At 39.7% G+C, this 19318-nt stretch overlaps 1 protein-coding gene across 2 annotated transcripts in view; it reads left to right on the forward strand.

Annotated features, from left to right (window-relative positions):
- The window catches only part of dym (dymeclin), a 51533-nt gene that overhangs the window by 16216 nt on the left and 15999 nt on the right, over window positions 1-19318 (forward strand). For both annotated transcript variants that reach the window (XM_015040550.1, XM_015040549.1), the window contains exons 9-14: window positions 3899-4084; window positions 4233-4411; window positions 5004-5129; window positions 5275-5388; window positions 5483-5577; window positions 8939-9038. In XM_015040550.1, coding sequence (XP_014896036.1) covers window positions 3899-4084; window positions 4233-4411; window positions 5004-5129; window positions 5275-5388; window positions 5483-5577; window positions 8939-9038 — 800 coding nt within the window. The remainder of the gene's footprint in view (window positions 1-3898; window positions 4085-4232; window positions 4412-5003; window positions 5130-5274; window positions 5389-5482; window positions 5578-8938; window positions 9039-19318) is intronic.

Consider the following 19318-nt stretch of genomic DNA (forward strand, 5'->3'; position numbering starts at 1 on the left):
CAGCGGCAGCGCGCGAGGCAAAGCGCAGAGGCGCCAGCTGTGTGATTGGTCCGCTCGCAGTCGGGTTTAAATGCATAAACTATAAACCTATCTATTTTATAAACCTATCCTTTAGGAATAAATCTGCTCTGCTAGTGAAATGCTAAGAGCAAAAGAGACGCTTGCAGCCCGGCTTTTAAAAAAAACCCCTATTTTTATTTTTTTTTTTTTTTTTTCTCCTAGAAACATAAACAAGCAACACTTAGCCTGGCGGGGGGCTAGTAAAGCATGGCGGGCTGCAAGGCTTATAATACACTGTGGGAAACCCTGTATATTTACGTTTACATTTTGTCTTCTTGCTGACGAGCATTTTGCATGTTTTCAGTGGTATTTTGATGACTTTCCTTTGAATTCCAGGTGCTTGAGGTTGGAAGATCTCCTGGAAATCACTCTAACATATAGCTCTCAAGTGGAGACTCTGGCTACTCCAGAACTTTAGCATAATTGAAAGTCAGATGAGATAAATTTAAATTGTATTTAAAGAGTACTTTAAAGCTAAATCTACTTGGTTATGAATGAATTTGGACTTGAGTGTATCTATTACCATATGTATACACTGTAATAATTTGGATGTTGACTAAAGCAAAAACTTAAAAACACCAGTTATATTTCATATTTTTGTCTAGACTTTTTTGGGAATAACGCTCTGCCCTGTTCAGTAACACAAGAAGACCAAGCTGTAACGTACAAGTTTGTTGAGTCAGATTATCAGCCCCAGCGGTCAACCTGCTGCTGGCTGATTAACCGCTTGTAAACAGTTAACTAATATGACCTCTTTCTAATCAAACAGTAGCCTAAAAGAGCTTAAAACCTTGATGAACATCAGCTTTACAAAAAGGTTTTAGCAGATTCAAAACCTTCAACTTTTAAAACCTTGGTTTACCTCGATATAAAGTCTGCACAAGATTAAAAAACATGTCAGTGTTAATGATATTGAGATTTATTAAGCTTTAAGATATTGATCACTGAGCTGTATATCAGCTGGAAGCATAAAGGACATACATAAGTGGTAATTTGACTTTGAATGCATTGTACCTAAAACGTTTTGCTGTCATTTGCAGATGCTAAATTTCATATGTTGAAATGGTGACAAGAACCACAATTTGAACATTCCATGCCAACAGTATTCTGTTTTTTGTTTAGTTTTTGTCTCATCATAAGTTGTCGTCAATACTCCCAAGCTCTGACGTCCATCGTACCACTACTTCTCTTTTCCTGACTTCTCTCTCCTCCTGTATGCAATCCTACAGCCTCAGCTTTATAACCTTATTTAGTTCATGTGCCGGGCAGGCAGACGGGGAGAGGGCACCAAGCCAGATGGATAACAAAACAGCACCCACAAAGGTGAAATAAAGTGTGTGTGTGTGCAGGAAGCGTGGCCGCCAGACTGGGCTCCCTGACACCGCTGGCCCAGTCACTCTGGTGCCAGAGATCTAATGAACAGGACTCCATCCAAACTCTCATTGGATCACCTTTTCCCTTTCTCTCACTCCTGTTTCTGGTCAGAAGAAAGATTAGTCGTCCTTTTGCCCAGATGTGATAGGAAATTCTTTCCCTTGTCACGAGAATTGCATTCACATAAAATCACTTTGAAGGTTGTTATAGCACGTTAGCAAATAAATTAGGTCAAGTATTATACGTCCATGTGTGCATTTAGTAATTTACACAGATAGGTGTTCTGATTTTTCCAGCTTTCAGCTCTAGATGGCACCAAGTCCTCTTGTCTTTGTCTCAGGCTCAGTAGCTTGATCTATAACACTCGGTCACTGGTTCTATGCTGTTTGGTCGTGCAGGCAGTTGAGGTAGACTTGCTGGAGCCAGAGACAGTCATCTGTGTACGTTGGTGTTCATGTTTCTCATGCTTCTTGTAATGCCTGAAAGGGTCAGCCAGCGCTTTGGTGACTCTGCAACAAATTCTGACGTCTGTGTCTCTGATCCCACAGCAGAACAAATATCCTCACCCTCGGTGTGTCCCGCAGTTCCAGTTTCTCTTTGTTGAGGCACTGTCTATGCTGTTTCAAATTTCAGATGCTGTGAAATGATCCGTGTGACTTCATTGTGCCTCCTTTTGCTGTGATTACGTCAGTCCGAGTGCAAATAGTCCTTTGGGAAAGTCATAATAATAATGTGACAAAAGACACTTATTTCTAGCAGCCTTCACTGCTTTTGACGTAATTTTTAGGGAGATTTTCATCTCATTATTTACATGTGTGGTTGCACCTTTACTCCTTCACACCTGATGCTCTCAGGTGTAAAGTTTCATATCTATAAACTTCCTGCATGCACTCTACTCTGCTACAACGCTGGCACAATTTATGACTTAGCACTGAGGGAAATAGGTCGTTTAGCAGCTCAAGTGACAGATTTCCCTCAGGCAAAACCAAACAAGAGTAAATATTGAACTGGATTTTGTCATGTGGAAAGAAGCATGACTCCAGATGAATATTAATGTCTTGGTCTAAGCTGTTTAATAGAAACCAATGGCAAATATGATAACAGAGTTGCACCAAATATTTTGAGCAATATAATATTTATCCAATTTTTCATTTTTTATTTATTCTTTTTCTCTTTGCTCATACATTTAGAGGTTTTAGTTTAATGTCTGAAAATTTATTTCAAGCCCGTTTCACATATAGAGATGTCTTCTTGATATTTCAGTGTAACTTGCATAAAGGGCCTTAAAGTCCTGTTGTTGTCACACATCTGAGCTACCAAGAGAGTTTATGAGAGAGTATTGGGTGAGTAGGTGTAAGTAGCTAAAACCAGCATGGCTGTTCCCACTTAGAGAACCTGCAATGCCAGTGTCATTTATGTCAGCAGGTATTATTGGAGGACATGACCTTGTTGAAAGATTGACTTATGAAAAGCAGAGGCATTTTAACAAGTGGCTTGTATTTACAGCCATAATGTGGAAACGTTTGTGAAAAGAGCTTTAGTCGTGTTTGAAAATACCAAGCACTAAAAAGCTGTTCTATTAAAAAAGTAGTTGTGGGTATTTTTACTGGATCACATCACTGTACTGTAACTGCTTACAATCCTGCTTGAAGTCAGGTCTGTAAAAAGACTTCAACTAAGTTGTGAACAAAGTTGGATCTGTTACGTCTTATTGGTCCTTAAAAAAAGTTTTGCTGTTAAAATCCAGCAGGAGAAGTAAAAAAGTGATCTAAATATTTGACTAAAGCCCACCAGTGTCCTAATTGACAATGAGAAGCCAGTAGTGAACATTTAAAAAAATAATCCCATCTTAGGTTCATATCCAGTTTGTTGACAAAAGACTTTATGAACAATTTCAGCCTGGTTCCCCCCTATCCGCTTGTCTCACAAAGAGATCCTTTAAGATCTTAAACAGTCTTCTTAATGTCAGCTGACTGTAAACTATTTACCATCTTCATTCTTTTCGATTTGACTTTTGACATCATCTTCATCAGAACCTTCACTCTGTTGGAGGTAAGGTGGCACTTGTTTGTAAAATGGAGAAAATGTCAGAATAAAGAATCTTGCTCTCTACAATAGCTGGCCTTTTTCATTATTCCAAAAACAGAAAGCTCCCAGTTTAGTATGTTGAAATTCAAGGATGGTTTTTAGGACATCAAGTTGACACATTTCCATTTGGTTGATGGCTTACCTGATAGGTTACCAGGTAGATTTCTCTGTTTTTCACCAAAAACAGTTTGTTGTTTGAAGCTCCTCTTCTATCAAATGAAATTAATTCTCTATTTTATGAAATTAAAGCATTACAGTACGATATAATTCTTTCAAATGGTTCAGTATATCCTAAAAATCAAACTTTGTGTGAATGTTTGCATCTTGTATCTATTGGTAAATATTTCTTGGTGCTACTTGTGCTCTTTCTCTCTAGGTGGTCTGTGGAGTGTCTTCACTCTTGGTGGAGCTGGTAGTAGAGCTGGGATAGACCAGGACAACAATCTTTTACCTTTATCCAATCAGAGCCTCCTGCTGCTGCTGGTATTGGCCAATCTAACAGACGGGCCCGACTGGCCCAACCCCTTCCGCCAGGCTATCACTTGTTTCAGAAATACACAAGGTAATGACTGTACGAAAGACCAAGGTATTCGCTACGTTCTGCTGTATAGCTTCAAAACTCTTATACACAGCACTCGTGTGACTTGTGCCAGATGGCAATAAAACAGTGTTGGTAGTAATCCTCGCAATATTTACCCTTCCTCCTGTAGACACATCGTCCCTGCCTGTGGAGCCACCTCACACTTTCCAGATCAATTTCAACAGCCTGTACACCGCTCTGTGTGAGCAGCAGCGCTCCGACCAGGCCACTCTGCTGCTCTACACCCTGCTCCACCAGAACGCCAACATGAGGACGTACATCCTGTCAAGAACTGACATGGACAATCTGGTGGGTGGGGGGAGGCTATAAAGCTCCTCTTTTTCTATCGATATTCCCACAGTTAGATATTTTCAGGAAGGTGGAAGGAACAGCCGTGGTTAAAAAAAAAATCTATTTTAGTGTCATTGAGTGCCTTTGTAATTTTTCTTTTTATCCATTCAGGCTGGTATAGAAGCGATATTGTTTGATTTATGACCAAACACTACGGTTCAGTAAACAGGCATAGGTGTGCGCAGTGACAGATGGTGCTCTTTCTGTCGGTAGGAACCAGTGCCAGTTATTTCAGTATACAGTCTTTGCAAACACGATATTTGATCCAACGTTGGGATTTTCTTTCTCCATTGACGTTCCCAAATTGTTTGTAATTTTCTAAAAATAAATATTCAGCGTGACTTTATATTGTTACAAGAAATTAGTCATTTATTTTGAAGTTTTTAAGTCACTTTTTCTGACGATAACAACAAATCTGTATATTCCTGTATATTCCCAGCTTTAGCTGATCAGTTTTCTGACTCTACCTTATACCACTTAATTTTACAAAGCTTTATGTGTAAATATTGAACTCTTTCTCCATCTCCCTCCCCGCCCCCCGTTTTCTCAGGTTTTGCCCATCCTCGAGATCCTTTACCACGTAGAGGACAGAAATTCCCACCATGTCTACATGGCCCTTATTATTCTTCTTATTCTTACGGAGGACGATGCCTTCAATCGCTCCATCCATGAGGTGGTAGGTAGACACACACTTTGTTGTGCATGCCACAGTTCACGTCTGGAAGTGAAGAAACGAAATCTTCACTTCCTGGCACTAAAGTCAATCATTCATAAAGTTTCCAGCAGCGGTGTGTCACAACTGTCCCCTTGTCGTCTCTCAGGTGTTGAAAAACATTTCATGGTACACAGAGAGGTCACTGACAGAGATCTCGCTTGGAAGTTTGCTCATCCTGGTTGTCATTCGCACCATCCAGTTCAACATGACACGGACGAGGGTAAAACAGACTCGCACACAAACGCATCTTTTGAGGAGGTCAGTCAGTACTCAACTGGTAAACTGGTTCTTTGCTGTGTTGTGTGCATTGTCAGGATAAGTACCTACACACCAATTGTCTTGCTGCGCTTGCCAACATGTCAGCCCAGTTTCGAAGTCTCCATCAGTATGCCGCTCAGCGCATCATCAGGTAAGTGCATACTGAGCCATATCAGGAGTGTAATGGCATTTGTACCAAAAATGTCTTGTTGGCTTGTTGTGTGGTGGTGTTTTTACAACTCAACATATGCAGCAAGGTTATGTCTGTAGCACAGCCTAAAAAGAAAATAGGGGTCTAAACGTTAAGGAAAATCACAGTTGGGTATGCTTCAATCAATAATAATATTTAAAAAAGGATATGACTTTTTTTTTTTTTTTTACGTTGGTCAGCAGTTCAGTATCTGAAAAATGATTTTATGTTCTAAAACCTAGTGTAACTTAGAGAACTGACTGGATATTTTGTTGGATTTATTTCAATGATTAAACTTGCATAAGAATGCAAAGCCAACACATAGACTATACAACAATATAACCACTTGAAAACATTTAATGTTGACGTTAACCTTTTTTTTTTTTTTTTTAAATAGGACTGTGCCCATATTTGAGAATAAAACATGTTTAAATATCTAAACTAGGTGATATTTTAACCACCTAGTTTACCAACTGTGCCAGAATACAGGTAGTGGCAGTTGTTGGGAAAATCCCATCTTATTGTGCTGATTGGATGCTATGGGCAGCTGATTCTTCTCCAATTACCTGTGATGTTTACCCATGTAACTAATCGCTGTTGAAAAAAACACTGAAATAAAGTTTTATTGATATGAATACAACCTAAATGTCTTCTGGAAAAAAAGGTTTTATGGTCAGTCAAGGAATAAATTGAGCTATTTATCCATAATGACAATAATTATGTTTGAAGGACTCAAGGAGGCTTTCAAGGAGGTCCTGTCAGATCGCTGAAAAATCACTATGTTAGAATGGCCACAAAGGGCCAATTCAAACATAAGCACATTTATTCTTTAAAAGTTACATATTTAATATCTTAAAATGTAATTTGTTACCTGACAAAGGCTACCGAGTCTCTGCCTTGGTTTTCCTAATGTTGCATAACATTGTTCTCTGTACAAAGAGCCTCAATAGAAGGCTGAAGAGGACAAAGCCCAAACCGAAGCACATACACACATACACACAGACACACACACACACACACACACACACACACACACACACACACGCACACACACACGCACACACACACTCAGTGACATCAGGTCATTCATGGCTGTTTGTTCACTCCACGCACACGGGAAAGAACGTTTCCTTCCTTGAAGACGTGCGCACATTCACGCAAATTCAAGGATCCTCTTATCTCGCTGCCTGTGTTCCTCTCCCTATCTGTGACTCTGGTGGTTTCAGACCGAGAGGAAAACTGTCTCAGTGTGTACACTTGTGCCCAGCATTAAGGTAGAGCAGCTGACTACGTCTGATGATGATGATGATCAGTGTGATTGCTTGGGTTGGGCTTAGCTGGTTGGCCTGCTGTAAGATAAAGGGAATTTCCTGCCAGGAATTTCCAAATGTCAGCCAGAGTGCACTGAACTCTGCCCCACGTCTGACCTCAGAGAGAATCTTAGATGCTGCTGTTGATGTTGCCTTCTTTATTATTTTATGCCCATTGTTGCTCCCTTGCAGAAATGCTGTTATGTAAGCTTATGCATCTGTAGACTCAAATCAGGTCACCATTGGCTAGAGATGGGAGTCAGGGAAAATAAAATAATGCAGTGCATCTTCTGTGTGTTTTGTGTGGAAAATATCTGGGAAAAAAAATGCAGACCGGCGTCGGGCTACGTGCAAGTATGTGGCACTGTGATGTAGGTTAGCAACAGTTCAGACTTCATGAAGTAAGAAAACTGAATCGGAGTGCAAATATGTTGACACAATGCCAAGTTATATTGTCGTTTCGCCAACATCTCATAAAATCCGGGTGCATCTCAATAAATTAGGATATTATTGAAAAGTTGATTTATTTCAGCAACTCAGTTCTGTAAGTGAAACACATTATTTAAATTAATGACAGACACACACGGATGTTTTTCAGCCTTTATTTCTGTTAATTATAATTTTCTGCTTACAACTGGTGAAAACGGTATTTAAAATTAGAATATTACATCAGTCCAACTAAACACTTTAAATTCAGAAATGTCAGCTTAATTAAAAATATCTTTAGAACATGCTTAGAGGTTATTTTTAAAAGATACTGGTAAGCTGACAAAGGAGCCTCATTGGATCACATATTTTAATTTACTGAGATGTAGTGGATTTATTTATACACTATAATAAAAGCTTTAATCTACTTTGTACCAGTTTTCTTTGTTTTTTTTGTTGTTGTTTTTTTTTTACATTGCAAAAAAACATTTTAGGCTTAAGTTACATATAAAAGTCTTAAGTCTTTTTTTCATCACTGCTTCAGTTTATGTTGAAGTGGGGACAGACCAACTAGTCATCCTGCACACCAGGTGGAGCTTGGTTGGTGGTCTGTCATTTGAAATAGAAAAAAAAAACAGATAGTTTAGAACAAGAGCTCTTTATATGATTCTAATAGAGCCTTGAGCAGCAGATCTGGAGATGAGAGGGAGATCTCCACATAGTTGATCCAGTTCCTTCATTCGGCCAATTTTCTTGGATCAAGACCACGGTGGTATTTTGCATGTGTATATTTCCTGTGCTGACAGATGAACATGTGGGTCTTTAGTGGGGATTTATCAGAGCGCTCTTTGTGTTTCTTCAGCCCTTTGCATTTCTTGGAATAGAGTAAATTTTACTTTTGGAATGCAAATTAAAGGTTTGTCCTCTACCGGGACCAGAAATGTTACAAACCTGAATGTTAAAAATGGATGAAATGAGGAAAAAAACCATAAAACATGGAGCTTTCCCCCTCCTTCCCCCAAACATAAATCTGTCCGTTGAGTTACTCAAACCCAAAGTCACTCCATCAGACTGGCTTCATGTCTGCACCCATGTAGTCATACATTATCCTTACGTGTACTGTGGTCCAGTCGCCCACAAACACAAAAACAAATGGTAAAACAAATCAGACTAAAAGTGAAACATTCATCTGTACCAAAAAGAAGTTTTAGAAATAATTTTAGAGGACGACTTAGTTAAATAGTCATAAATTGTGGATTTTCAACTCCTGAAATTTCTAAATCATCCCATGAGAAAGTCTGGATTACTTTGAAGACTCATTATTAATAATCATTACTTTTGAAAAGCTTCATTTAGAAATAAAAACAGTTATGTCTCAATAATCGTCTGTCGTAAAGGGAGGCTTCTGGCTTTCAAAGGAGAACGAAGACTACCATTTCAGCATTAATCATCTATTAGTTTCAGAAAATGGAAAACTTTCCAGCTGGCTACTTGGCTTCTTTGTGCTTAACTTGTTGTGCCATTCATCAGATGCTGGAGCTCTCAGTCTTATGTCTCTCTTTCTGTCTCTCTGTTTTTCCCATCAGTTTATTTGCTTTGCTTTCCAAAAAGCACAACAAGGTTCTGGAGCAGGCAACACAGTCTCTAAGAGGCAGACAAGGAGACAACACAGCCTTGCCAGACTACGTGAGTAAAGCACACACACTCACACTTTCTCTAAGTGGGGAATAAAGTTTATTAATAGCTGCTGAATTATGTCTACATGGATAAGAAACAAGAATTTGACACACACATGTGTGACCCTTTAATGTGCGGTGCTGGGATTTTTTTTTTATAAGACATTAGTGGAACAAGGAAGGCATTTAACTGGGAAAATATGTAAGGACGACTAGATATGGTGTTCAGAGTGTAGTGAATGTTTATATGAAGAAGAACATGAGGGGTGTTTTCTTTCACAAGTTGCAGTGAAGTAATAATGTGTTAAATTTGTGCTTCAAGAAATTAGAATCCCATGTTCCAAGTTGGGGAAAATTAAGCGGATGCTTAATCCTGGTTTTCCAATTGCACACCTCTTAGTACTGTGCAAAGCATTTAAAATCCAGGCTAATAAAAATGTAAAAGTTGCCTACAATATCGTATTCATCATAACAGTCGTTTTTCCTAATTAAATGATTTAGAGTTGAAAGAAATAATTTGAATTTACTCAAGTTTCATTGACATGTCTGAGAACTCGGGATTGGTCTTCAGAGCAGCCCACAATATGCTATATTGGCCAAATCCTGTCATTGCATTTTATTCCAACCTTTTACTGACCAATTAGGTGCATTTTTACTAAAATACCTACAAGCGAGTCCATGATGCATTTCCGTCAATGTTGGACACAACAGATAAGGAAATTCTGATGGCTGACAGATATGATTACATCTATTATCAAAGACGCCTTCCTTCAGGATAATGTCGTGTGTCTACATGGATATGTTGGTTTTATGTTGGTGTTTTTTTTCCCCCCTTATTTTAGTGTCTGTCTGATGAGGCCCCGTACAAAAACATGTCACCACACATGTGGAAGCACACAAGCACATGCAATCCAATTAAATTACCAGCCTTGTTGAGACATCTCATTCCTTAAAGGCTTGTTTTTAATGCCGTTTTAATCGCATTCGAACAATATTGATCATTGTTTTCGGCTAACGATGGGAAAACACACGAGTCTTGCTGCACTAAAGACATCCGTTTAGGGAGATGAGGCAACTCTGTGAATATGGAGCCAGAAGTCAAAGTGAAGGGTCATCTGCACAACAGTACTGGTGCATTTGTCAAAAGTTCAGTGTGTTGCTCAAGGGCATGTGGCAAATCTTCAGCATATTTCTTGGAAATTTTGCAAGAGTTGTCTTTTCCTTGAAAAGCGTCTGACTTCCAGTCTGGGTCACAGACCTAGAAAAGAGTCGATCAAGTTTTTCTGATACAGCCTTTATCCTTCAGCTTAGTCTACACCAACTATATGTGACATTGGTTCCCATGTCTACTCTCCAGCTCTAGAGGCATATTGACATCTGCTGATGAAAAAAGTACCATGTGTTGTTTGGCTTCAGACCACGGACACACACTTACACAAAACAGAAACATACAGTGTCTTGTAAAAGGAGTCGCACCCTGGAACTTTTAATGATACAGCCATAAACCTTGATGCAATTTATTAGGCATTTATGTGAAATACCAAACACAAAGAAGTGCATAAATTGAAAGTGAGAAGTGTAGTAATTGTTTTATTTTTAGTGCATTTTTTCCAGCTTCCTCTGTTCTAACGCGGTAAGATAAAATTCAGATACCTAAACAGTACTACCTACTACTAGAGGAACAACACCTGCTATATTTACTGTACCTTTTACTGTGGTTAATTTTCTTTCATCATCATCAGGATTTTGATTTATTGTGACAATGATCAATTTTACATGGTGTGGAAATTAATATATAAAAAAAATACATGGAAATACATAGACAGTTATGGAGTGCTTCTTCTTACAAGGAAAATTACAAGTAACAAAGCAATTAAGCATTCTTCAGAAACTTTAGTGCTACTGTGTCCATTGTGTTTGTGACTGATCTAAATGTTGGTGTCTTTTAACCTCCATCATAGCAGGTGAGAAAAACAACGTAGAAGTAACAAATAGCCAAGGTAATAATCATGATTTAAATGTTTCACGAGTGAGATGATTCTGCTTTGTAGTTGTTTTAGCCTTTCAGCGAGTTCTACAGGAGACACTTGCCTTCCTTATAAAAAACAAACAAAAAAAAAAAGACCACGGATTTCAATTCCACTCGGTTATATTCATCTTGTTTGTGTAGCTGTTATTCAAAGCAAATGTTGTCTCAGGGCACTTTACAAAATCAACAGATTTTAGTGAAATATGTTGTGCAGTCACTTCAGTTCAAACATAAAGATGGATTTAAATTCAATTGCGTATATTCCAGTTTAATTCTAGTTGCAAAACAATGCAGTTAAGTAATTAGTCATGTTAGGCGCAAACTGCATTACGGTCCCATTCCCTAATGAGAGGATGATCTGAAAGGAGTAATGGGAAAGAAAGAAATCATTAACAGCCAAGATTCATGTCACATTAGGAATAATGGATGTTACTGGATGTTTGACACATATTTATATATTTTTTTCTACCACAGCAGAAACTTTTAGTAAAATCATAAAGATCCTACAATGTTTTATGTTTCATTGTTGAGAAATATGGAACGATTATTGACAGTCTGCCTTAAGGCTACAAGATATGCAAATTTGAGACATTTGTGTCTTGGCTCATAAACTTTTTATGATTATTTCCCAGATCTAAAACAATTGCAAAGCTATTTTTGAAAATGTCAAAGAAATGAGATTGAAGAAAATTATGCAGAGGGTTATTTTTGTTCGTCTTTTTATGCATGGAATGTTACAAAAATGAATTTAAACGGCATCGCTTTGTTCTGGACTAATATTCTTCTTGTTGATATAAGATTTCTGTGAAACTTCATGCATAATGTTTCTTATATGAGCAGTTGTAATGAGCTCAAGCTCTGAATGAGGCTTATCACTGGTTTGGCAGATGCGACACATGACGGAAGCTCCCCTTGTCTCATTATACCAGCTCCTTTGTTTCCTCCATCCCAGGGCTCTTCTCATCTCCTGCTAGTGGTTGTGACGGCGTAATTGAAAACAGACGCCTCTGGAGTTGTTCACAAAGCCACGCCTAAACTTGAGAGGTGTGGAAGTTTAGGGAACTACAGAGAGAGATAAAGGAGGTCAAAATGTGAGGAGAAAAGAACAATTGAAACAGGAGAAGCTGGCAGGCGGCGCAGAGAGGAAGGGATTGGAGGAGGGTTCAGGGTGGGTGTAAATGTGTTTTTGTGACAGGCATCTGGAAACAATGTAATTTGGCCGAGTCTGGCTCTGCCGAGAGAACTAATGTTTGTTTAATGTGGGCTTGTCCTGGACGTGTAATTGCTCTCTTTACGAGGGAGAGTCTGAGAGGAGGATATGAAAAAAAACATCATGAAACGCTCTAAGCTTTGGCTTAAAGTTGCGTGCTTTCTGCTCGTCTCCTAACGTCTTGGTCTCCGTCTCTTGCATATACACACTGAACACACCCCTGTCTCTCTGAATGTGTTGGTGCCGCTGCATCTGGTTAGCATCAGGGAAGAAAGAGTGAAGGGTTTTTAGGGCCTCTTGAGGCCCCCGGGGAACATCATAGAGGGTCTCGGTCAAAGCAGAGGATCTCTCATGCCCCCCGCTCACCGTCGAGTCGCAGAAAGAGCTTGCACATACAAGCAAACATTAAAAGAAAGACGTACCCTCTGTGTTGGATTGAATTGCATTGTGTTTCTGTTTATGCTCCCAGCCAGTCATAATGGTTGTCTTACTTCTCTGCCTCTTAGTCTGTTTACTGCTGCACATTTCTGGGAAAGATCCTGCAAGCACACACACACGCGCGCGTACGGACGCACACACCCAGACGCACACTGCCAGCAGCCCCATGGACCACCCAGCCTATGTGTTTATGTGTCCTGGTTGAGTCACAATCTGTGATCTCTTTTTAATAGCCAGAGTTGACGCATGCATTAGCTTTGTGGCACCAGTCCACTTGTTTAAGGGGAACAGCAGAGCCAGAGGATTTATCAACAGATAATAAACATTATGCCTTCTGTTTATTATCAGAGCTTTTAGGATTCTGCCACTTTTCTACGAGGATATGCAGTTGTTTTTTGCAAAAAGCCATTTTCACTTGCATTAAAGCCGCTGTAGTTTAGGGTTGAGGAGAAATTGTTTTGGTGAACTTTGTAATTCAGACAAGGATACGGAGGAGTAATTTTCATCGTAAAAGAGAGCATGTCTGTGCATTTGTAGTAGCCGTCAACGTTTGTTTGTCAGAATTTGTCTGTAATTTACCACAAAAGGGCATTTGACTCAAATACTTATGACAGTAAAGTCACTGACTGGTACAGTACCTTAGTCATAGCTTGATGCCCCTACATGTCATGAACATTTAACAGCTTTATTTGCACTGTTTTTGTATATAAAATAAAAAGGTACAGTGAGTATTTGTCTCATCTAAACAAATGTCTACTTCCCCATCAATGAAACTTGAATGTAAAAAAGAAAAAACAAAAAAACTTTCCATGACTAACTCACAAGTTTGACTCTTGTACAGTGGATCTCCAGTATTTGGGGTTAGGGATGACAACCAATCATGAATAGCTAAAATCCACAAATGACTGATATTCCCCTTTAAAAAAAACTTAACACTGCATATTTTAAGAGTTCAAATACCCAGTATACCTCAGTACGCATTAACTATTTTAGCACTACCGCAGAAGATCATATCTGGAGGCTTTCTTATCTCCACTCTTGGGTGTTCAGCAAATTTGCACCAAGGAAAGTAAATTGTGATCCTGGATTAGCTGTTTTGCAAATACCATCCATTTGCCTATTAAGTTGCATTATACATGGTATTTCAGCCTCGCAAGTGGCATTTTCTATAAAATATTTTAGATATGCTCTGCGAAAAGGCATATTTTCCGCAAATAATTAGGAGTTGGGTTCCACAGAAAAATCTGTGAAATACTCAGTTGTGAAATAGGCGAGACTCTACGGTATGTTTTCTTCTCTGTCTGAGACTATTGAAGTTTATAGCCCCGCTTTCCAGAGTCCACATGGATTTTATCTCATTCTCCAAGGCTATGGAAAATGTTTAATGCATAGTGTGCAAGGAAAGGGGTCAGCATTAACCATCATAAATCGTTTAGCTGGAAGGAACAGCCGATTGATTGCAATAGGAATGTTACATTGCCCTGTCACATTTCTTACTGCCTTTTAATGTAGAGTCCATCCTTCTATCAGTCAATGAATTAACCACAGCACCGAGTCTTTAGTACTTAGTACATACACTTCTGGACTTTCTGAATGAAAATACCTTGAAGAGAGAGAATGTAAAAGAGCTACAGGCTACCTACAGTGATTATCAAAGAGTACCTGGTTTCTGTTTGGTTTGAAAAAATAAAGAAGAATTATTTCTACCTGCATTTCAGTTGAAAATTATACATACCTATGACAGACTTGCACACAGATTTCTTTAACCTCAACCAAGGAACTTGCTTCTGATAAATCACATTGGAGTATTAAAAACTAAATCTATTAGTATTTATGTTGTATTAAAAATGGCATGTCAAAAAATCATTTACACCTTTCTCAGTCATCAATTTAAAAATCTCAGATCACTTGGTCATTTATCTTCATTGATGAGTTGTATAGTTAAAAGTTGAAGGCCTCTTTGCCAGCACCCTAAACCGTGGGTGTCAAGCTCCTTAAGACTTGAGGGTTTTGCAGGTTTTAAATGTGTCTCTGCTCTGTCAGAGCAGCTTTAGACGGCTGAATTAACTCAATGATATAACATCAAACTGCAGAGATCCAGTTAATAAACCATTCATTCGATCTAGTTGTGTTAAACCAGGGAACCATTTACATCATCCTAAACATGAAAACGCTTTTTTTTTTTGTACTCAACTTTAACTGTTGGCTATTTGAAGGCCACTTCTTCCCTTTGCTGTTGAGACTTTTTATGAAATAGTCAAAGTCTGATATTCAAACTCAAGTAAAATCAAAATATCCTGTCCTTTCTATCTCAGAAGTCTTGTTTTTGTAGTTCTCATTAAGGCAGCGAGCAACGGAGCTAACCTACTTTGCTCATCACCTGCGTATTTTAATTAAAAATGCATCCCTCCTCCTCCTACCGTCTCTTGTCTGGCTCTCTACATCTATTCCTGAGCAGTGGGTGAGCCATGCCTGCAGACAGCATGTTGGGTTCCAATGATTATCTCCTTCCAAACGATAATTAGAGCAGCCCTGCTGTGCCCTGGTCTTTTTCAGGACTGAGGCGCAGCAAACAGAGCACAGCTTCTGTCTGATCAATTAGCACTGCCCACTTTTCTCCCAGAGTTCTCCTGCAGCGGCCGGTGTCATCCCTCTTATCTTTAGCCCCACTGCTGTTTTTTTGTTTTTGTTTTTTTTTTCTTCTTCCTCCATCACCCAACTAGATGACACCTACAAAGTGATAATGAGGTCTTGCACTGTTAATGGGCTCAAACTTTTCTCCTCAGACAGTGACGCAGAGCCTGTCCTGAACACATCCTAGACCTAGAACGGCCCAGTGTGCTGCTGCTGCTGTTGCAGCCCATGCTGCTGTTGCAGCCCATGCTGCTGTTGCAGACGCCGCCGCTTGCCTCATTCTCAGTGTTTGTGCAACAAAAGAAGTTTTGTGCATTGTGTGTGAGACTAGGGGGTAATGAGAGGCTGACCTGGGCACAGTGCTTCACAGAATGGTGTGATTATGACATAGCTGCTAGACCATAATGCACGTCAGACAATGACCCATTTAAAAAAAAAAAACAAAAAAAAACTTCCAAACAGGGCAGCCGGGTGCCGCTCAGTCAGTCTGACCCTTTCTGGTTGTCCATGTGGCAGTTTTTTCCCCCCCTCTTTTCTTGTTGTTTTTATTTATTTTTTTGCCTTCAAACTTGATTTTGCTTTTAAGCTGCCTCCTACTTCACAACAAACTACTTTTTGGTGTTAATTTGGAAAGGGGTTACATTTTGACTCATCTCTGCGTCTCTTCTCCCACCATCTCTGTTTGTGTCTGTCTTAGTCAGTGTTCTTTCCTAACATGTCTGCTTTATCTGCCCTGCAACAGCTTGCAATGAGTGTGGCCAACCAGGGATTCTCTAAGCTATTGGTTTAATGATGCCAGCTCCTGCTTTACAGGGATTTGCATGTCTGTCTGTAAACACTCTGTCCTCATGCACAAGGATTCCCAGGCAAACATGTACTGGCAGCTTAGAAAACACACGCTGATGCTGACCACAACCGTTACCTTGTAACGTTGCAATTATTAGATGTTTTGCAAATGGTCAAAACCATCCGAAGAGGTGTTGGTCAGACACATGCGGATGGACTCATCCTTCCTGGTAGCATCTGTGGACTCGGTGAAACGAGCAAAACAGGACCAGATCAACGAGAGATTCATTTCTAAGGGCTGTTTTACTCTTGATTCTGCAGCTGAGTTGGAAACCGAGGAATGTCGGGGAAGGACAAATAACAAAAAGGAGGAAGAGACGAAGAGAAACTGAAAGAGATGTCAAGTGTCCTCTGGTCCTTCCCAGATCTTGTTTTTTTTTTTTTTTGGGGGGGGGGGTAAAACAAGTGCGCAAGAACAGATTGGAAAGTTGGAGAGGAGAAGGAGGAGCAACCAGCATATTTAAATCCTGTCTGGGTTTCAAGTAGACCACGGACCTCTTAATCTTATCCTCTTGACAAACACGCACGCAGGGCCAGGCAGTCGTCTAGCTAGCCTATTTTCATGTGACCTGAATTCCCCAGTGTGGCATTTTTTCCCCTGCCAGACTAATCTCATTAAGCTGGGTGCTGAGCTGGAGAACAAACACACCAGGCATTCCTCACTCCTACTCTTGCCTTCCTCTGCTCCTTTTGTCTCCTCCTTGTCGCGTTCGTTCCGTCTCCATCAGTTCCCCCCCACACACTCCCACCCCTCGGCCCCTCGTCTTGTACGTTCCCATTTTGGTCGCTGTCTTCATTTCTTCTGCCTCCTCTTCCTCCTACTCAGTTGTCTCCCATATGTGTGCCTGCTTTCTGTCTAATTATGGCCTGCCACTGCAGAACAGAGGAGAGCAGGTCTAGCTAGGCAGCGGTGTCGAGGAGGGAGAGCCACCTCTGCCTCCAGACATACAATCAGTCCTCATTATGGCTGGCTGTCCTGCCTTCCCCCTGCCTCCTCATGTCTAGCATGTGAAGCCTTCAAACACCTTCACAGGCTTGTGGAAATCAATGCAATACATTATTGCATCTGTGTTGCAAGCCTAATTCACAGTCTATGCACAACAGAATGCTGTTATTTACAATTATCCTAATCCCCTGGCTACTTATGAAAGGCTGATTGTGTGTGTGATGTTGTGGGGTGGAGGGGGAAGCCGCACGGCAAGCTAAGTTATTTATAAGATAAGGACTAGTTTTCAAGCAGGGCGTACAAGATGGAATAAAAAATGCTACCACATGCTGCTCTGTTGCAGATGGATAACCCAGATTGGACGGAATCTCAGCTTCCCATCGGTTTGTTGCGGCAGTCTTGCCAGGTTCCTGTTTTGAATGTGCTATCGCCAAAGCCACAGTCAAAACAGGTCATCAGAACAATAATGTTTTCTGTTCAAATCAAACCTTGACTGTAGGTCATAGGTTCAAAATACTGAGATGGCGCGTGGAGATCTTTTGAGTCTTTTCAAATGGAAGCGCTCATGAGACGAAAATGTCATTATTCTAAATGCGATTTTAATAGAGTTGCAAGACTCCCAGAAGAGGTCAAGAACAAACTTTCCCTCTAAAGTTGTAGAAAAGATGACTTTGTCTTCAATCTAAATAAAAAATAAATAAATAAATGGGGAAAAGATGTGAACATAAATATGTTTGCTGGCTCAGTACTTTCAAAAGGCTCTTAGAGATAATACGTTACAATAAATTGTAGCTTTCAACATCCTTGTGTGGACTACTGGATGTTTGGGCTAAAAAGTCTGCTTCAGGATATTATTCTAGATCAAATAAAGGAGACAATTTCCAGAACAGAAAAGGTGTTCATCGATGTTCAATCATTCCCTGTTTGATTGATTTCTCTCATTTCTGAGCTCCTCTTACATCATGAGTTGGTTAGAAGTTGAATATCAATTTTCCCTAGTATATTGGGTTCCTACTCACTCTCAAAAAGTCTTGAATTTCATCTCTGCAATTTCCAGGCCAGTATTGAAAAAAATATTTTAATGTCCAAATGTTTTTTTGTTTTTTTTGTCCTTTCCTACCTTATGTTCCTTCCTTCCAACTTCTGCTTTTTCCTGGTGCCAGATTCATAATAGACTTTGGCATGTTATATTTTACAACCAGGCTGAAGGACTGAGGTAATGTCAGTAAATTGATGTGCACACACAATATTGGAAAATTCTTCATCTGTATGAATTTCACAGTAGATTGCACCGCTAGTCAGTCAGTATGTGTTTTTTGGGGTCAGTGATATTTTTGCATGCAACATTAGATACTGAATTAAACATGTATGCCTATTGTTTGCTATTCTCTTGTCTTTCAGATCTACTTGACTCTTAATCTTGTTTACATTAGCAGCGCACTCCTGGTACTTAACCATGTAGCAGCCTTTACAGTAGTTCATTTCACTAGAGGTCCAGGATGATCACAGAAACTTGTCACGTATTGTGTTGTGTTTAGTCAGCCATTAGACCGATTTCATGAAAAAGACACTGCATTAGACTAAGCTGCTTACCATGTTCTTGACTCCTGTGATCTTTTAGTCTGCGTTTTCTCCTCTCAGCCTCGTCTTAGCTGCTGAGCTGCCAGCCTTTTAACTCTAAACGGCCCGAGACGCAGTATGTGCTGATTTCAGTTGTTAGGCTACCGTTGCTGAATGTCGAAGTTGTTCTCAGGGTTTATGAACAAGAATGTGAACAATGAATAAATATTTAAGATGAATAAAATAGGAATAGTTCAAGACATTGATCAGTGTTTTCCACATTTTTTTATTTCATTTACATCTCATTGTCAAACATGCTCACTGTTATCAAACATTGGCATCATTGTCAGGGGGGGCAAACCATGTATTTTTCAAGCGTAAGGTTAGGTTTGGAGAATTTAGTTTTTCACGTGTGCCAAAGAGCAGACGGCGCTGTTAACTGAGCAGGGTAAAAACACGACGTGAACTGGCCCATTAATGTTTCGGTCCCATAAGAGATGCATTCATTCACTCGAACTATGTTGCTATTCAGACATCAACTTGGTTGAATTTCACCTGTGTCAGATCTTTTGAAGTTATTTCCACAGACATTGTCCGTTTGAACTTTGCTGTGTAGCTCAACAGACG

This window comes from Poecilia latipinna, unplaced genomic scaffold, assembly GCF_001443285.1.
Source record: "Poecilia latipinna isolate Pla-1442-1.1 unplaced genomic scaffold, P_latipinna-1.0 Scaffold515, whole genome shotgun sequence".
NCBI classification, from domain to species: Eukaryota; Metazoa; Chordata; class Actinopteri; order Cyprinodontiformes; family Poeciliidae; genus Poecilia; species Poecilia latipinna.